Source organism: Macrobrachium rosenbergii, chromosome 9 (assembly GCF_040412425.1).
Source record: "Macrobrachium rosenbergii isolate ZJJX-2024 chromosome 9, ASM4041242v1, whole genome shotgun sequence".
NCBI classification, from domain to species: Eukaryota; Metazoa; Arthropoda; class Malacostraca; order Decapoda; family Palaemonidae; genus Macrobrachium; species Macrobrachium rosenbergii.
In genome coordinates, this window is record NC_089749.1 from 22981702 (window position 1) to 23000567 (window position 18866).

Here is an 18866-nt window from a genome sequence, read left to right on the forward strand (position 1 = left end):
TAAATCATGCTTTCAGGGATTGTGGATTTGACTATATGTAAATAAATGTTCAACACTTGTTATACCAAGGATGCCTCCAAATGAGACTAAAAGGTGAAGTACAATATGTTTGTGTGTCTAATGTATATTCGGTAAATTTACCCAGTCAAATTTTGATCTTTGTAGGTGGTGTTTACACCCAATGTCACCCAGTATGCCAACATCAAGACACGCCACATGCATTACGAAAGGCGCTATGCTATATTCTTTGAGAGCGACGAGGTGATGCAGACCTTTGATAACCTCCTTGAACATACATGCCCAACCTGTGAGGAGCGGCCAACATTTCGAAACTTCACCATGCTGAAGGACCACATGCGCAAGTGTCATGAGAGGTTCTACTGTGAGCTGTGTGTAGAACATCTAAAGGTACAGTAGGTACAGTATTATCATACTAAGATAATACCTCTTAGTTGGTTGTGTAGTAAAAGTGTGATTAAAGCATATAGACTCAAAGGTAGCTGTTTTTTCATTGGAGCACTATAGAATACATTAAAGGTTCAAAGCAGAGCCCTTTCTACCCTCCAGCTGCATTGCTTTCTGCTTTTTATATACAGTAATAATTTTTTTTGCTGAATCCCCTTATCCTCCCACCTAGCCATCCAATTGGGCACTCGATGGGACTCGACCCTGCACCAAGTTTCACCTCAATTAGATTATAGGAATGTCATTGGATGGCCTCAGTACCTTACATTTTGATATTAGTAATTATGTGTATAAAAGGGAAACACTGTTTCAGATGCCTAGTCAGACTCGAACAATATTGTAGTGAAATGGCTCAGAAAGAAAAAAAACATTGCTCTTAACATGGGGTAACAAGACGTTGTATTTGTAATGTTATATGAATGCCTTATTACAAGGATGAGATACATTTATAAAGGCAAGGGTTTTAGATGGTATGTTTTTGACAAGTAATGGGATATACAGTATGATTGACTAAATTCATATAAATATAAAAAGTATAGCTTGCTTACAAGTGTATAAACATCAGTTATAACATGCAGACATGAAAGCCAACTATAGCACTAAAACAGAGAAAATTAATACCTGATACTATTCAGTGTTCCTCATCTGAAGCATTAGTTCTGAAAGGAGAGAAATTATAACTAAGCTTGAAGGAAGTAACTAAGTAGCATTTGTGTAAAATTAAAGGCAGAAATGAATGTGGCTGAGGCCAGGAATGGCTCACTGCAATGACTGGTCCCTTGCATGATTATCTAGCTGCAAATCCCAGCTTATATATCCATTGGCATTTAATGACAATCAGCAGATGTAAGACCTTTTAAATTTTTGAGTGAGGTTGTTGCCATATGAAGTTTTACATTTTTAAAATTGTGTTACACAACTGAAAATATATTTTCTGTAATATATTTAGGTAATACAAATAGTGAAGTATTTGGTGTACAGTAGCCTGATTGATATTCATTATGCCTCTTTAGATTTTGTGTTAAAAGTTTTTACAATTAGGAAAGTGAGTAATTGTTTAAGTCAGATTGTTTTTGGTCAGTTTTGACTAAATTATTTAGCTTTTAACATTATGCAGAATGTGCATTTTGTTTTTTGTCATCAGCAGTGAAATTATATAATTACAATTGTGAGAATTGTTGTTTTAATTTTTGTTTCATTGTCATGTATCGAATATTGCAATAAAAAATTATTTTTAGAAAGGTAAAGTAGGATTTGAATTTTTAAGGTAACCTACTGTATTTTTACATTATGAAGCCCAAAAAGTGGAAATTTATGGTGCTGTTAAGTTTATGCTCCTAAATTCATACTTACACCTATAAGTTTATGCTCCCAAATTCATACATACAGTTATAAGCATTGAGTGTGTAGATGATTTTTTGAAGTTCTTTTGAATATCCAATCTGCAGATCTTTACCCATGAACGTCGCTCATATACTCGAGCTCAGTTGGCCCAACACAGGCGAAAGGGGGATGTTGATGACAGGAGTCACAGAGGCCATCCTTTGTGTGAATTCTGTGATGAGCGCTTTATGGACAACGATGATCTGTTTCGGCATTTGAGGAGAGATCATTTCTTCTGTCACTTCTGCGATGCTGATGGTATTCATCAGTATTATAAGTAAGTTGGAGTCATCACTCTTGTTCAGTTCCTTAGAGGGTTAGTTCCATCAGTGCACTTCACATGGTGCACTGTAGGCAGTACTTGGGTCCTTTGCAGCATCCCTTTGGCCCCTAGCTGCAGCGTCTTTCATTCTTTTACTCTAACTCAATCATATTCTCTTTTTCCATTATACTTTCCACCCTCTGTTAACCCTTGCATGACTGGGCGTATCGTCGTCGACTAAAATTGTCTATCGGTGCAGTGAATGGCCACGATACGTCAACTACAAAAAGTTTTTTTAAATATTCACGGAAAAATAGTTATAGGCCTGGTTTGCGAAAGATTTTTAAATCAGCGCCTGAGGATGCTGGAGTTCACGGATCACGCTGTTGTTTTGTTTACAAAGCGTTACTCAGCCGGCGCATGCGTAATTTCTTTCTTCTTGCTACAGAGCATCAGCGCATCTCAGAAATTCTTTTATCACTTTGTCATAATTTTTGCACCGTTTTATATTAGCCATTACATAAGTTTTATATATGAAAATGCGCAATTTCATGTAGAATACAACAAAAAACAACCCATAGTTGCTAAGCTTTTATAAGTTTGAAATATTTTCATGTAATAAATTCGATAAGTGCCAAAATTTCAACCTTCGGTCAGCTGACTCATCGACCGAAATGGTCGAAAAAACGCAATTAAGCTAAAACTCTTACATTCTAGTAATATTCAATCATTTACCTTCATTTGCAACAAATTGGAAGTCTCTAGAACAATATTTCAATTTATGGTGAATTTTGAAAAACTTTTTTCCTTACGTCTCAGCTAGCTGTAACTCCAAATAAAATCTCAGGGAAATTATTTCGTCAATTTGTCGTAATGTTTGCACCATTTTATATTAGGCGTTACAAAAGTGTTGTACATGAAAAATGTGCGCAATTTCATGTAAGAATACAATAAAAAGTAACTCATAGTTGTAGCTTTTATCAGTTTTGAAATATTTTCATATAAATCACGATAAATGCCAAAATTTAAAACCTATAGTCAACTTTTGACTCGACGAAATGGTAGAAAAATGCAATTGTAAGCTAAAACTCTTACATTCAAGTAACATTCAATCATTTACCTTCATTTTGCAAACAAAGTGAAGTCTACAACGCAATATTTCTATTTATAGTGAATTTTTAAAAACTTTCCCTTCCCTCGGGCGAAGATAACCCGGCGAAAATCTCAGAAATTCTTTTGTCACTTTGTCGTAATGTTTGTTTTATATTAGCGTTACATAAAGTGTTATACATGAAAATGTGCCAATTTCATGTAAGTACAGTAAAATAACTCATAGTTGTAGCTTTTATCAGTTTTGAAATATTTTTCATATAAATCCACGATGAATAGAAAAAATTTGAACCAGTCCAACTTTAAATTCCCATATTTATGATAATATTTTTTCATTTCTGATGGTTGCATACTAAACTTCAGGCAATGACAAAAAGAGCCAAAAATGAACTCTTAATCTTAAAAAGCTAAAGCGTGCTGTGATTTTTGAAAAAACTTTTTCGCCAGCGCTAACTCTGAATGCCTCGGCCTCGACTGAATCTTTTTATGTAAATAGAGGCTTGGCGTTTAAGGGTTAACAAATGTTTCATGTTGCAGCTGCAAGGTTTTCCTCTTGTAGTGTCATTTTCCCTTTCAGCACTGAATTACCTCTTGGGTCCTAATGTTTGGCCATACACCTAAATTTTTTGTTACATTGCTATTAGTTGGGTCTAATGTAGGTAATTGCTCCTTGCAGTAGGATTTTAGGTTTCCACAGCTCAATGTTCTGGTGAAGTTTTTTAAGTGTAAATTGAATGACCTTTTTCATAGCAATTTTTATAATGTATGAGGCCAGTTTTATAGCCAAGTCCTCCACTGTCTGTTCATCCAACCTATTACATTTTGTTTCCTCAATAATTACCTTAATGATGGTATGATTTAATGGATTTAATAAAGATTTAATGATATTAAGCAAATAGCATGTATTTTACGTGATATTAAGCAAATAGCATGTATTTTACGTGATATTAAGCAAATAGCATGTATTTTACGTGATATTAAGCAAATAGCATGTATTTTACGTGATATTAAGCAAATAGCATGTATTTTACGTGATATTAAGCAAATAGCATGTATTTTACGTGATATTAAGCAAATAGCATGTATTTTACGTGATAATGAATAAGATGGTCCAGGTATTACATCCTAATTTTGCACATGCCGTATCCTTAAGATGATCTTGGATTAATTATAATGTAATCAGGGCTTTACATTAATTTTTTTGGGAAAACATCAAATATTTTTCTGCAACCATGAGATTATAAGAATTTGTATGTCAACAGTAATTGAAGGATTTCAGTTAGAGTTTGCTTATACCTTGTTGCTTTTATTTGCAGTTTTAGAGTATGCTTATACCTTGTTGCTTTTATTTGCAATGGTTATAGCTCCATTTCCCTTGGTAGAATCAGCCTTGAAGTTATATTTGTTACTTTTATGTAAGTTATTTTTAACTGAGATTCTGATGATAACATATTCCATCATGCAAATGTCAGCCTGGAAAAATTTTGTCTAACATCAACTCAGCATGTTGACTCTGTTTTGGAACTTGTAATTAAAGTACAAGTATTCATCTCCAAAATGACACCCTAAACATTGTATTTACTTGAGAATAGATTCACAATGAATAGAAAACAAAAATAATTAGTATGCCCATAAGTATTCTCTGTGTGATTTGTCACTGACAAATTTTGGGCTCACTTCTCAGAATCTCAAAGTGTTAAGATTAATGAATCTTTTTTTTGCTTGCCTTAAAAGGACAGATGCTTTTAACTGTCCTTCTAAGGTAAACAAAAAAATATTCATTAATCTTAACCCTTTGAGATTGTTTGAGGAAATATGAAAATTATTTCAAGATCTCATGTACCTTTTTTCTGTGACAGAACTTCAGTCATTAGTTTGGATAGTTACTGTATTGCATATCCTTTTAAAAGTGAGAAAGATTTTATGTATGCTATATTACAATTGTATTATTTGTTTTGCCATAACAAAGCATTAATTGACCATGCTGTATAGGTCAAAGTTTTTATTATTCCTTAGCATATCAGTTCTAATACCTCTCATCCCACATATTTGTCCAATTTTTTAACTTGTTTCATTCCTTATTTTAACCTCCATCGAGGTTAAACTACTTTGCCGTAATTGTAATTGATTTATAGTGCATTAATACATGTTCAATAATTTTCTCTCATTTAGTGACTACAATGATTTGAGAAGACATTTTCGGTCAGATCATTACCTCTGTGAAGAAGGCGGTTGTCAGGAAGAAAGATTTACCTCAGTTTTTCGTACCAAGCTTGATCTGCAAGGTAAGAATTTCCTTATATCACAAATAGCCTTTAACTGCTCTGCAAGTGAAGAATATGCACTTGTTATCACAAATCCAGCCATCATAAAATAGTCCCTAACTATGTGAGAAGCACAAAGGAAAAGTTCCAAAAAGAGTGATTCCTACCCTCATGCTTAGCCAACTCATACCTGTTGATGCTCTTCATTCTATTGCACACCTATGACTGTGCACATGCTGTCTTTCCTCCAGGCGGTTTCTGCAAGCAATACTGCTAAGTTTTTCGGTTTTGGTGTTGATTGTGTTCTTGGTGCATGCTTATATTTGTGAGAGGTGCTCTGAAGTGCTGTGACAGTTTTTGAAGTGTTAGGACCAACCATGACCTATTGTTAACTGCTGCGTATACGTGGATCATCAGCACACTCTTAAGGGTTTCAAAAAGACTTCTTGTCTTAGCCTGGATTATCTGTAGGCTAAGTAGCATACCCTTCTGTGTGTGGTCTTCGATTCAAGTAACAAGGAAATCTTTCATCCTGACAAGCACCTTCTCGTCAATTAGTTGTGCTCGTTTGTTCATGGTGACAATGAATTTTACCAATGCCAAAGATTTCACAGCATCACTGATTTTCCTCTTAACATCTAGATGACCTAGATCATTGATTGCAGAAGTTTAGATGTACAGTAGTGCAATGGCCAATTATGGGTGTGCTGCCTGCATATCTGGCAGTTATCTTCTAAGTTTTTCCTTAGAGTAATTGCCATCCTCATCCTCTTCTCACCAGTAACAGAAGACATAAATGGTTGTTTCCTAGACATCCAAAATATTGTAGCAATGCAGAATGCTGTAGAGTATCGATTGTATACATGAGCAACTGGGTGGCAGGCTGGGAGTTGAGGAACTCTGCTTAAATGCCCAGCATGTATGAGATTGTATTACATTGCATATTGCTTGCTCAGGAAATTAAAATCAAAGTTTAAAATGTGAAGTATGGCTCTGCTGAATGTTTATCTTTGTTATTGCCAGGGTAAATTCAAAATATTGTAGAACAGACCATCATAACCCAGGGAGTGCTGTGTATTGTCAAGTATACATTATTGATACAATTGTGGTCTTAATGATTAAAAAATTATTAAAATAGGAAATAAAATCTACAGAAAACCCCCCGAATTTGCAGTGTCACTATTCGCAGACTCACATACTATATTCACGGATTTCTCTGTGGAACGTATCTACCCATTATTTGCGGAAAATTTGCCCATTCGCGGTACTTTTCACTGAGAAATATTCACTAATTACTGTGTTTTCATATCATTTTCATGACTAAATGCACTTTTTGTGATAAAACTGTTAAAATACTTAGGCATAAGCATTTTTAGTTTTTTTGTGTTTTAAACTATCAAAATAGGCAATTCTAAGTGTTTTTAGAGGAGTTTTAAGTATTCGCAATTACGGGGGTTTACTGTATACAGTAACCCCGCATTCTGGGCTGGTCTCATGATTTCTTGGACTCACCTATTAAATGGATTTTGTATGGAAATATATACGCATCATTCGGCCAGGCACCTCGCCCATTCATGGTATTTTTCACTGAGAAATATTCACTAATTACTGTATTTTCATTTCATTTTCATGACTAAATACACTTTTTGTGATAAAATTATTAAAATATTCAGGTACCCAGGTAGTGCTTGAGTTACAATAATTCGCCTTACAATAATTCGGTTTTGCGATGGGGTAAGCAATTTATACTGATACAACAATATTTATAAAATATTTTTAAATTTCCCACGGGCGCAGGCAGCAGCGTACAATCAGGCAGTGAGAGAGACCAAATTACAATAGACTAACTTCTTTTCCTCCATCTCTTTATCCCATCTAGTTAAAAAGTAAAAGAGAATGATAAATGTATTGTTAGTAACATTATACGCTTGCATAAATGCGTACAGCCATAAACAACCAAACGAGAAACTGTTGTTTTGCTATCACCGAATCGGATAAAAACAGCCGTTTTGCTTGTATTTCAACCATTGTACAGTAGTTAACCATTATCATAGTTATAGTACGAAATGACGTTAAGTAGAATAGGACTGATATATTTTTACATTATACCCTTATTTGCTATGGATAAATAAAGCTCGTATTATGATGAAATCATGTGAAAATAGCGAACAGAATCTTGATTCTTGTTCCCAAAACAAACGCCTCCAAATGGCCAACGTCATCTCTTAACAAAAAAAATAGCTAAATTAATTTCACAACGAGACGTATTCAAGGTACATATCGACTTGAAAGCAATTCGTATAACAAAAAATAACCTTGCCCCATATAAATAAAGTATCTAGAGATTCATTTACGCTAACTAGAAGCAAGAAAAGATCTCTCAACTGAGTTAAACATGGCGAAATAAACCTACCACGTAATCGATTTCCAAACCAAAACATTGATTGCTATGATCGCCGTTTATAATACAAAAGCAATATAAGAATATGTACAGTATTATTGGATACAGTGAATTAAGGCATAACATTTAAAAGATCCTTGGAAACGATGCATATTTGCTATGTTGATGTTTGTATAATATATGTGAATATAGAGTACAGTATAATGTAGGCTAGGCTACCGTAAATGTATACAACATACCATAGTGTAGGCTAAGCTAATTCTTGTTTGTTATTCAATTTCTCTTTGTATTGAATTATCATAAGCCATTCTGCATGAACCTCCAGAATTACCTGATATTAATAATTACTATACTGTGTATGTATAGAGTATACTTTATAGTGCAGGCTAGGCTACCATATTTGTATACATGGTACAGAATACCCTAGTACAGTATAGGCTAGGCTGTATTCAAGATACGTTTTTTCCAACAAACGATGGTTTTTTAGGAAACCTAACTCCATCGTAAGTAGGATATTACCTTTATAAGCATTTTTAGTTTTTTTTTTGTGTTTGAACTATCAAAACAGGCAGTTCTAAGTGTTTTCTAAGAGTTCTAAGTATTCGTGGATTTTAGCTATCGCAGGGGTGGTGAGGGGATGTGGTGGCAACCCCTCTAATATGGGGGCAGTTTACTGTACACTTACGAACAATACAGTTGTAAGCAATATCATAGTGGTTGGTAGGTAACAGTTACAGTATGAGTGTGTGATAAAAGTTCTAAAGTAGCATTGGCCAATGGCTGCATGTTAATTGTATTTAAATCTCAATATACTGTAAATGTAAAATTGTATTTACTTTTATGCTTATATATTGGAGCTTGTGCAACAACATATAGAAAGCAGACACAGTGACTTGACAATGATCATAGAATCTCTCTCAAAGCAAAAAGATGTAGATGTTTGCATCAGATTGAAATTACTTTATCGTCTTTTTCAAGTATACAGAAGAGATCAGTTTGTATGCCGATGAGATGATTAGTGACTTGAGACTGGCAATTCCATCAGCAATGGGCAGGTTTATATACGAATGTCAAAAGCTCTTGCGCACACAAACACACACACACACATTCTCTCTCTCTCTCTCTCTCTCTCTCTCTCTCTCTCTCTCTCTCTCTCTCTCTCTCTCTCTCTCTCTCCCTACAGAGAAGTAGAACAGGTAATCTGAAATACTGTACATAGCAAAACCCAGAAACTTCTGGAAGTCTCTTAATCATAGTATGTAAATTTTCTAAGAAAATCATTATTCACATACTTTTAGATATTGTTTAACTAAACGTAATACCAAAAGTTAAAGTAACATTTATTCTTCTTCTTCCCAGCTTGTTCCTATTTTTATATGGGGTCGCCAGTTTGGATGAGCCGTTTCCATCTATTTCATCCTGTGTTTCTGCCTCATCAGTTCCTTCTCACACAGGTCTCCCTCCTCACAGTCCTTCCATCTCTTTCTTGGTCTCCCTCTTCTTCCCTGGACCCCCATCCCCACAGCATGTCTACCAGTGTGGTCCTCATCTCTCCTCAACAGTGTCCATACCATCTCAGCCTCCTCCTGCACTTTTCTTTGATATTTCCACCACCTTGACTCCACCCCTAATGTAATAATTTGGATCCTATCCTCTCTCGTCACCCTAGCCATCCACCTAAGCATTCTCATTTCTGCCACATCCATCTTCCTCTCCTCTGTCTTTCTCAAGCTTGCAGTTTCTGTGCCATACATCATTGCTGTTCTTGCCATCGTCTTTATGAAATTTTCCTTTAACCTCAGCTTGCTCACCTTTTGTTACAAAGAACTCCGAAGCCAGCTCCAGTTGTTCCAGCCTGCCCGTACCCAATGTTTTACTTCTTCTTCCATACTGCCTCCAGCATTAACTAAGGATCCCAAAGTTAAATTAATACTTATTAAACTGTTATATTTTCAATAACATACATTTCTAAGAAATAATGCATTAAAATTCTGAAATATTGCAGCAAGTATTTCTTAACTCTTTTTGACAGTCACACACCTTCTTGGCCAGCTTATTATCATAGAAAATGGTACAAGTGGGATATACAATTTATCCATAACAGAAATGGGAAAATTACATAATTTCTGAATAGAACTTACCTGGCAGTTATATATATATAGCTTAATCCCTGTCGAACGGTAGATTTTTCAAAAAACTCAGCGCAACCGCCCGAATGGTAGGTAGTCGATAGGGGTTAACAACCCTTATAGGGTGGTAGTTGGAATCATTCCACGTTTTCAGTTCCTCAGATCATCTCTGCCGGTTGGACTGACAACATCGCTGTTGGTTCTCCGTCGGGTTTCAGTTTCGCTTCCCTAGGTCGCTGTGTTGGACCTTTATTGGTGACGATATTGACCTTTGGATTGGCAATCGCTTTTTGTGGCTTGTTTTTGATTTATTCTTTGACTGTTCTTGGATAAGATGTCTGATCCTAAGTTTTTCGAGTATGTGAATGAGGAATGCAAGGTTAGCTTGCCGAAAGCTTAGGTGGACCCTCACACTGTTTGTTTTGCAGGGTGCAGGTTTTGAGTGTGCCTTGGATAAAAGATGTAAAGAATGCAGGATTTGGATGAAAGAAATGGATGGAAATGAAACGCTATGCAATACGTAAATTAGAGATGGATAAGTTAAGGAGGGTTTCTAAATCTAAATCTAGGTCTGTGGAGTGATGTTATTTGTGACATTTCTTTTTAACCCTTCTATTCCTAAATCACCCTTAGAAGTAGATCCTTCTCCCAGGTGTAACCCCGCTCCTTCTACAGGAACTGTATCTGCTGTTATGGACCCTCAGTTCACAGGATGGCGTGCTGAGATGAAAGAATTAAAGGATCAACTTGAAGCCTTGAAGAAAGGTAAGAGTACAAGTGAAGTTTGTGATAATGTTTGTGCTAGTGCAGTGGAGGTGAGCTGATCGACCCTGTCATGCCCCTAGATCTAGACCTCCAAGCTCCAGGACCATGGAGAAGGTATGTCGACGATCGTAAGGGTGAGAGGGACGATCCTCGGTCGTCGTCGCCTCAAGCAGTCCTGTTGCTTTTTCCTGAGGCTGCCTATGACCGCCACAGAAAGGTGTGTCGGGAAGGGCTTGTGTCTTCCCAGCCCTCTCCTAGACGAGATGGCAGTTTGAGGATTGAGACCGACCAAAAGAAGATGGTTGCAGCAAGAGGATCAACCTGACTCGCTCTCCCTTCGGGTGCGTGGAGTAGCCTGAATCTTTTAAGCTTCCGGCCCGGCGACTGAACGCCTCTCCAGCAAAAAGGTCAAGACCTTTTCGAATGTTCTCCTCCTCGTGTTCGGAGGAGGAGAGTTCTCTTCTTTCTGCTTCCGGAGAATTCCTCGAGAATCCTTCTCCTTCTCCCAGCTTGTCTCACAACCTTCTCCCTCAGAACCTCAAAGATGCAGCTGCTGTGCTAAAATCATTTATGACCATCACTGCAAAAGACCAATTACTTCTCTTGTTCAGGCCTTTAGTCGTCCCTCCCCAGCCTCGGTCAGACGTAAGGACCTCCAGTTACCAGTGAAGAGATCTAGAAGGAGTCCCCTGCTGAAGTTTCTTCTAGGAGAGAACTGGATCCTCTCCTGCCCGAGTCAACAAGGCGCTCTTCTGGCTTGGAACATATGATCTTCTCAAGTTTCTCCCAAGCAAAAACCTCAGGTTCTTCTCCAGGCTCGACCTTCTCCTCTCCACGCCTTAAACGACAGGGAATTTTTCTTTCTCCTCTGCCAAAACATTCTTCCTTTGTTCAGCAAGATTACGACTTCGGTTCCCAGGAGGAAAAGAACGAGTAATTTCCTCGCCAGGACGATCCTCCTCTCGACGCCGAGACGCATCCACCCTTGGCGCCAGGATCGTATCAATGCTCGGCCAGGAGGGCCCAGCCTTTCGCGATACCAGGACGATCCAGCTCTCGACATCGGGATTCTTCTAGGGCGGTTTGTCAGGACACAACCAGCCTCTGCCGCCAGGACGCCGCGATCGTCGCCCTCCCGGTGCAATACAGCAGGAAGAGAAAGAGACAGAGTTGGAAGGAATGCATGATTTGAAGACGTTTCAGAGGACGAAGATAAACCTTCTAACGCTGCTGATGACTATAAGGTTCTTTCTCGCTCTCTTTGGAGCTGTATGGGGAGGAGTTTAAGCCTGCTGCTCCTCGTTCTCCTCAGTCCCAGTTTAACAGGAAGAAATCGAGAAGCAGTCAGCCTTTATTAAATGAAGCTTTCCATTTCTGCAAAAGAAGGCTCTGACCAGGATTGATAACTGGCTTAAGGAGCGTAGGCAAGCAGTAAAGTCCTCCCTCGTTTCTCCAACTAGGCTTGCTTCCAAGTGGTATGTGGTATGACACTGCTGGAGAAGCTCTTGGCCTGGGAGTACTGCCCCTCCTCCCAGGGGGACTTCTCTGGTTTAGTAGACTCTTTAGAAGACATGCCCTTAACTCAGCTAAGGTGATGTAGGTCGATGACGGAACTAGACCATCTCATTAAAGGAATTTTAGGTCTTTTGAAGTGCTTTAGTTTTTAGACTGGTCTGTTGGAATTCTATCCAAGAAGATGGAAACCATTTCAGCTACAGGAATTGAAGACCTTTCCAGTATTATGGCCTGTATGGATAAAGGCTCTGAGGGATGGAGCAAAATGAGATGGCTTCTCTTTTTACTGCAGGATTTTGAAGAAGAGGGCTTTGTTATGTTCCTTCACGTCCAAATCTACTACAGTCCATTGACAGAAGGCAGAGCCCTTTACGCCCCTCTCGGAGCATTTGTTTCGGAGTCCTTGGTCAGGGATATTTCTCTGACTCTGGCACATAAAGCTCGCAGATTTACTTTCTCGCTCGCCTAGGGAGGTTTTCTTCGCAATTCCTCCAGCTGCCAAAAAGGAGGAAAAGAGAGTTCAGCAGCCTTTCGGGGCAGAGTTCCTTCTAGAGCTGAATTCAGAGGAAGAAGACAAGAAACAGGGGTAGAACTAACAGAAGGACGTTAGAGAACACGCCTAGAAATTGAGAAACAAGTCCTCCAGACAACAGTAGGAGCAAGGCTGTCTCTCTTTTGGCAGGCTTGGGAAGCAAGAGGGGCGGACACCTGGTCTCTCTCAGTCATCAAGGAAGGGTACAAGATCCCCTTCACGGGGAAACCGCCACTTTCAACAAAGCCACTAGCCCTAGTGGCTCAGTATCGAACGCATTGAAACGGGGCACTCCTGAATCTAGTAGACCAGATGTTGGAGAAAGGAGCGATAGAACCAGTTTTGGAACTAGGATCCCCAGGGTTCTACAGTCGTCAGTTTTTAGTGCCCAAGAGTTCGGTGGATGGAGACCGTCCTGGATGTCAGCACATTGAACGGTTTGGAGGAAGACCAAGTTTACCATGGAGACGCCCTCAGTCTGTGCTGGCAGTCCCCAGTCCAGGGGACTGGATGGTATCCTGGACCTGCAGGACGCTTACTTTCATATTCCCATCCACCCCGACTTCAAGGAAGTTTTAAGGTTTGTGATCCAGGACAAATGCTTCCAGTTCAAAGCTCTTGTTTCCTCGCCTCCTTGCACAGCCCTCAAGGCGTTCACCAGAGTAATGTCAAATGTGGCAGCATGGCTTCATCAAGAAGGGATAAGAGTATCCCTGTACCTAGACGCACTGGCTGATAAGGTCCCAGTCAGAAGAACAGGTGTCTGGAGGACTTACACAAGACGTTTATGATTGCTCAGGATCTGGGTCTCGTTATCAACAAAGAGAAGTCTCAGACTGAACCGAGTCAGACGATTCTTTATTTGGGGATAGTTCTGGACTCAGCCTCGCTGGGCTTCTCCCTCACAAGAAAGGCAAATCATGCCTCGAGAAGGTTCAGTATTTCCTGGGGAGGCAGGGGTGCTCAGGCGAGGGAGTGGATGAGTTTGTTGGGCACCCTCTCCTCGCTCGAGAAATTTGTCTCTGGGAAGGTTGCACCTCAGACCTCTCTGCAACACTTCCTCTTTCAAGAATCTGGGACAGGAAGAATCAGGAGGACTCATTTCCTTCCACATTCCAGCAGAGATCAAGAAACATCTGAGTTGCTGGCTGGATCCGTCGATCTTAGGGAAGGAATCTCTCCTACGCAGAAAGAACCCAGACCTAGTGTTGTTCTCAGATGCTTCGGAGTCGGGATGGGGAGCAACACTGGGGAACAAGGAAGTTTCAGGCTCTTGGGAAGAGGGGAAACGGATGGCACATCAACAGGAAAGAGTTGATGGCCATCTGGTTAGGTTTAAAAGCCTTCCAAGGAATCTGTCACTGGAAAGTAATAGAAGTGAATTCGGCAACACCACGGCTCTTGGTATATCAGCAAACAAAGGAGGGACTCATTCTTTACCTCTTTCTGAAAAACAGCAAGAGAGCTCCTTCTGTGGACAAAAGACCACAGGGTGGAGCTTTGACGAGATCGTGCAGGGGCAGAAGAATGTAAGAGCAGACATGCTCAGCAGAAGAGGGCAAGTTCTGCCCACGGAATGGACTCTCAATCTTCAAGTTTGCCAGAAACTGTGGAGGTTATGGGGGAGGCCTTCAATAGACCTCTTCGCCTCCAGCCAGAACAAGAGAATCCCGAACTACTGCTCTCTAGTCCCGGACAGAGAAGCAATAGCAGAGACGCCTTCTGATGGACTGACGGGGATGGACACTTATGCGCCCTCCGTTCAAGATAATCAATCTAGTAGTCAAAAAATTCGCCTCCTAGATTCAGGAGAATGACCCTGGTAGCCCCCTTTTGGCCAGCAAGAGAGTGGTTCACAGAGGTGGTGGAGATGTTAGTGGACTTTCCTAGAAGTCTTCCCCAAGTCCAAGGCTTCTCAGACAGCCCCACTCGAGAGAGGTATCATCAAAACCCTCGCTCTTCAACTGGCTGCATTCAGACTATCGAGAAGCTTGTCAGAGCGAGGATTTTCAGCCTGCTGAGCTATCGCCAGAGCTGGAGGGTCTCTTCACAGAGAGTTTACCAATCAAAGTGGGAAACCTTAGATCTTGGTGTAAGCAGCATAAGGTTTCCTCAACCACTACCTCTGTGAGCCAAATAGCTGATTTTCTCTTGTCCCTCAGGCAAGATTCTAAGCTGGCAATATCCACCATAAAAGGATACAGAAGCTTGTTGTCAACAAGTCTTTAGGCACAGAGGCATTGATTTGTCTCAAGATAGAGACTTTGAGAGACCTTTTAAAGTCTTTTCAACAACGAAGCAGACTTTGAGACCCCGTCCTGGAATTTGATGTGGTTTTGAAGTTCTTGTGCAGCAGGAAGTTCGAACCCATCTCGCAAGCAACCCTGAGAGACGAATAAAGAAAACTCTTTTTCCTTCTCGCTCTTGCAGCGTAAAAGGGTTAGCGAGATTCAGGCTATTCAAGAAGCAAGTAGGCTTCAATCGTAATGGAGCAATATGCATTAAGGCAGACTTCCTTGCTAAGAATGAGAACCCTTCCAAACCCTGGTCGGGACGTTTGAGGTTCCTAACCTCACTGATTTAGTGGGCCAAGAGGAGGAGAGACTACTCTGTCCAGTTAGAGCCCCTCAAGGCTTATATTTCAGGACAAAGGACGAAGAGGTTCTTCCAGTTCTTGTGGTGTTCAGTGAAGGATCTCAAAAGCCCCTCTCGAAGAATGCGTTATCATTCTTTTGAGGAGACAATAAGAGAAGCTCACCTTTTAGTGAAGAGGAGAACTTTGGTTTGTTGAAGGTGAAGGCTCACTAAATAAGAGCCACACAACTTCTCTGGCTTATAGAAAGAATATGTCAGTTAAACAAATTATGGATGCCACTTTTGGAGAAGTGACTCTGTTTCGCTTCTCATTACCTCAGAGAGGTAAGAGTAGATTATGAGAAATGTTACGCCTTGGGCCCATTGTAGCTACAGCCGGTATTGGGTAAAGGAGTGACTACCTCCCTCAACCTTAACTTTTGTTTGGGATACCTGTAATTGGGCTGGTGTTTTTATGGTTGTCTGAGGAAGCTTCCTTTGGGGAACAGCAACCCCAGTCTAACTAGATAGGTGTATATCTAGTCTGCAAAGGTTAGGTGGTTAGATTGAGTAAGGTTACAGGTAATAGAAGGGAATAGGAAGTACAGAGTCTAGTCACGTTGTTGGTCTCACCCGTTTGACAGACTCGATTGAGTTGTTTTTCAGTATAACAGGTTTCACCTGGCTGGCGCTCCTAAAGGAAAGCGGCTCAAGAGGCAGGAACCTTTGAAGTCAGCTACCTTAACAGGTAAGGAATCAAGGTGTTTACCTTCACGACTTTTAGTTGTTTCAAACAATGTTGGCTGTCTTTCACCCTCTCCAAATGTGTGAATCAGTTATATATATATAACTGCCAGGTAAGTTCTATTCGAAAAATGAAGTTTTTATGATAAAACAAAAGTTTTATGAATACTACCTGGCAGTTATATATATTTTAAATCACCCTCCTCCTCAGGAGACAGGTCGGGCAAGAGATGATCTGAGGAACTGAAAACGGAATGATTCCAACTACCACCCTATAGGGTTGAAAGAATCACCCATCGGACACCTACCATTCGGCTTTCATGAGTTTTGAAAAATCTGCCGTTCTATTAGGGATTAAGCTATATATATATAACTGCCAGGTAAGTATTCATAAAACTTTGTTTTATCATAAAAACTTCATTTTATACTTGAGACGGTAGTTTTACCAGTAAAGACACTACAGTGCTGCCTGTTAATTATAATAACATACTTTTGGACATTACTGTATGTTCTGTAAGTATTGTGAGTTTCTGTAAGTTAAAAAAAGGTTTGAGCATGCAACACGTATAACAGCTTAGGTTTTGGACTCTCTAGCATCAAATTTGCTGTGGAGACTTCAGTGATTCACTTAGGATTTAAGGTTCAGTCATTTCCTTTTTGGCTGCTGCTCTAACTCAGTTATGTTGATTTTGTTATTTGTACATCCTATGCTTGTTTTTGTTATCTGTACATCCAGTGCTTTCCTTAAAAGAAATGTAGAAAGAAAGCAACCTTCAATAAATGAGAAACACTGAATTTTCTCAATTCTGAAGTCCATTTTACTTTCATTTTCTGTTATTACCTTTTTACCCTTTCCAAGCCAACCACGGTGGAGTGATTGACAGGCTGGTGGTCAGTCTGTGGGGTTGAAAGCAGGGGGGAAGGCTTTGGAGTTAGTCTTTGTTGATAGATACACCTACATTATTTCAAGATTTAAAAGAATGAGGAAAATTTATCTCTAGATACATAATATAAAAGAAAAAATTGGTGGGCAGATTTGTTCTGAGGTTATTCTATGGGTAAAGAGCATTCTTTAAAAAAAAAAAAAAAGAGATTTTATGTCAGCAAACAAAAAAATTAGAAAATTAAACAAAATTTTATACAATTTTCTAGATTTCTTGTTTCTTATTTCTTAACTTAAAGTTCAACAATTGATGAAAAGGTCGTCAGACAAATAGTAAAATTATGAACATTCATTTTTCCCAACTCATTCTTCCGCTGATTGCCAAGTTGAAATGTATTTCATCTTTTAGTGAATGTACAGTGTTTGGGTATTTTGTTCAGTGTGGTTTTACAAGAAAAAATTAAGAATGAAAGGTGTAAAGAAAGCGAGCTGGTGCTAAGCCACTTTATGTTCTTAGTATTACTTTAATCATTGTAGGGTAGGCTGCCAGCTTCACTCTCTAACAATACTGACCTGAATGCACTTGCCTGGTATCAAGTACAGGCTGTGCTCTTCCTCCTCTTCTCAGTGAATATAGTATGACTCATGGATTGAATAAGTTGAAGAAATGCAAGGATTTATCTCCCCCACCTTGTTGCAATCTCTCCATCTTCTGCTCCCTTTTCCTTCTGTGGGAAAAAGTAGTCTCGTGAGCCCTCTCACAAGAAGTCCTTTGGACTTACAGTGAGAGCCTCCTTTCTTTGGGGTTTGGCTCACCTTAAGGGGATGTTTCCTGTTGGTAGGGTTGACACAGGGTTTCTCTGAGCATGCTGGTGAATCAGTTTCTCCATGTCTACTTCTGAGATATATATGAGGACTGTCCTGGACTCTTCTTCCAGGTTGGTGTGAGGTACTCCTCCATTCTTCCCAATGACTGATTCCAGCCTGTGCCGAGGATTACCCATACTTACAAGACACTGGTTTGTGTACCTAGAAAAAATACAAAAACCTTCAGAATTAGCTTTTATGGTGAACGGTTTTATAAGAAAACTTATAAAAACAGCATTTCATATTTTTCTTTTGCGTGCAGAAACCAAGTAAGCAAGTATGGCAAATTAATTTTAAGAATTGTAAAGTGCTGTGAACTGTGTAACCACTTGTTACCTAATATGTCAGGTACAAGGTAGCTAATGTTCTTTACTATACTGCACAGTGTAATAGTAGTTATTCTTGGGTTTTCCTACAATTTTGGCCCGAATACTGTATATTTTTTATGAATAACTCCCCAGATTAGGTTGATTAGTCTTACCTTAACCTAAAAACTGCTTTCATTTGTTAAAATCGGAGTTTCTTTCAGCTCACTGCACTCAAAATCATGCCCAGGGCATGAGTCGACAAGCTGCTCGACAAGCTCGTACTGTTGATATTGAGTTTACTGTAAATCACCGACAACAGCAAGATAATCAAAGAGGTGATGATAGAGGTATGAGAGGTGGCCGTGGACCCAGAGGAAGAGGCGGTAGAGGTGGAAGGTAATTTCCCTTGATTTTCAGAGAGAAGCTTATAGGGTCATGTACTGAAAAGGAGCTTTGTGTTTTTATCATTTTAATTTTGAAGTGTTCAGTAGAAGTTTTCATGTTAATTTATTGTAATTTAATATTATACCATTGGTCAGTATTGAATGCCATGTTGATTGTTGGAAGTTTGCTGTCCGTATGATGAGTTGCTTTCTACTTGGTGTAGTATGCTATTCAATATATTGCTTTTGGACATTTTTATTAAAATTAAAATGCACATGCT

General features: G+C 39.3%; 1 protein-coding gene across 1 annotated transcript in view; it reads left to right on the forward strand.

Moving 5' to 3' along the window:
- The window catches only part of LOC136841599 (E3 ubiquitin-protein ligase ZNF598), a 31561-nt gene that overhangs the window by 4611 nt on the left and 8084 nt on the right, over positions 1-18866 (forward strand). The window contains exons 2-5 of the mRNA XM_067108671.1: positions 166-408; positions 1914-2125; positions 5393-5505; positions 18424-18598. Coding sequence (XP_066964772.1) covers positions 166-408; positions 1914-2125; positions 5393-5505; positions 18424-18598 — 743 coding nt within the window. The remainder of the gene's footprint in view (positions 1-165; positions 409-1913; positions 2126-5392; positions 5506-18423; positions 18599-18866) is intronic.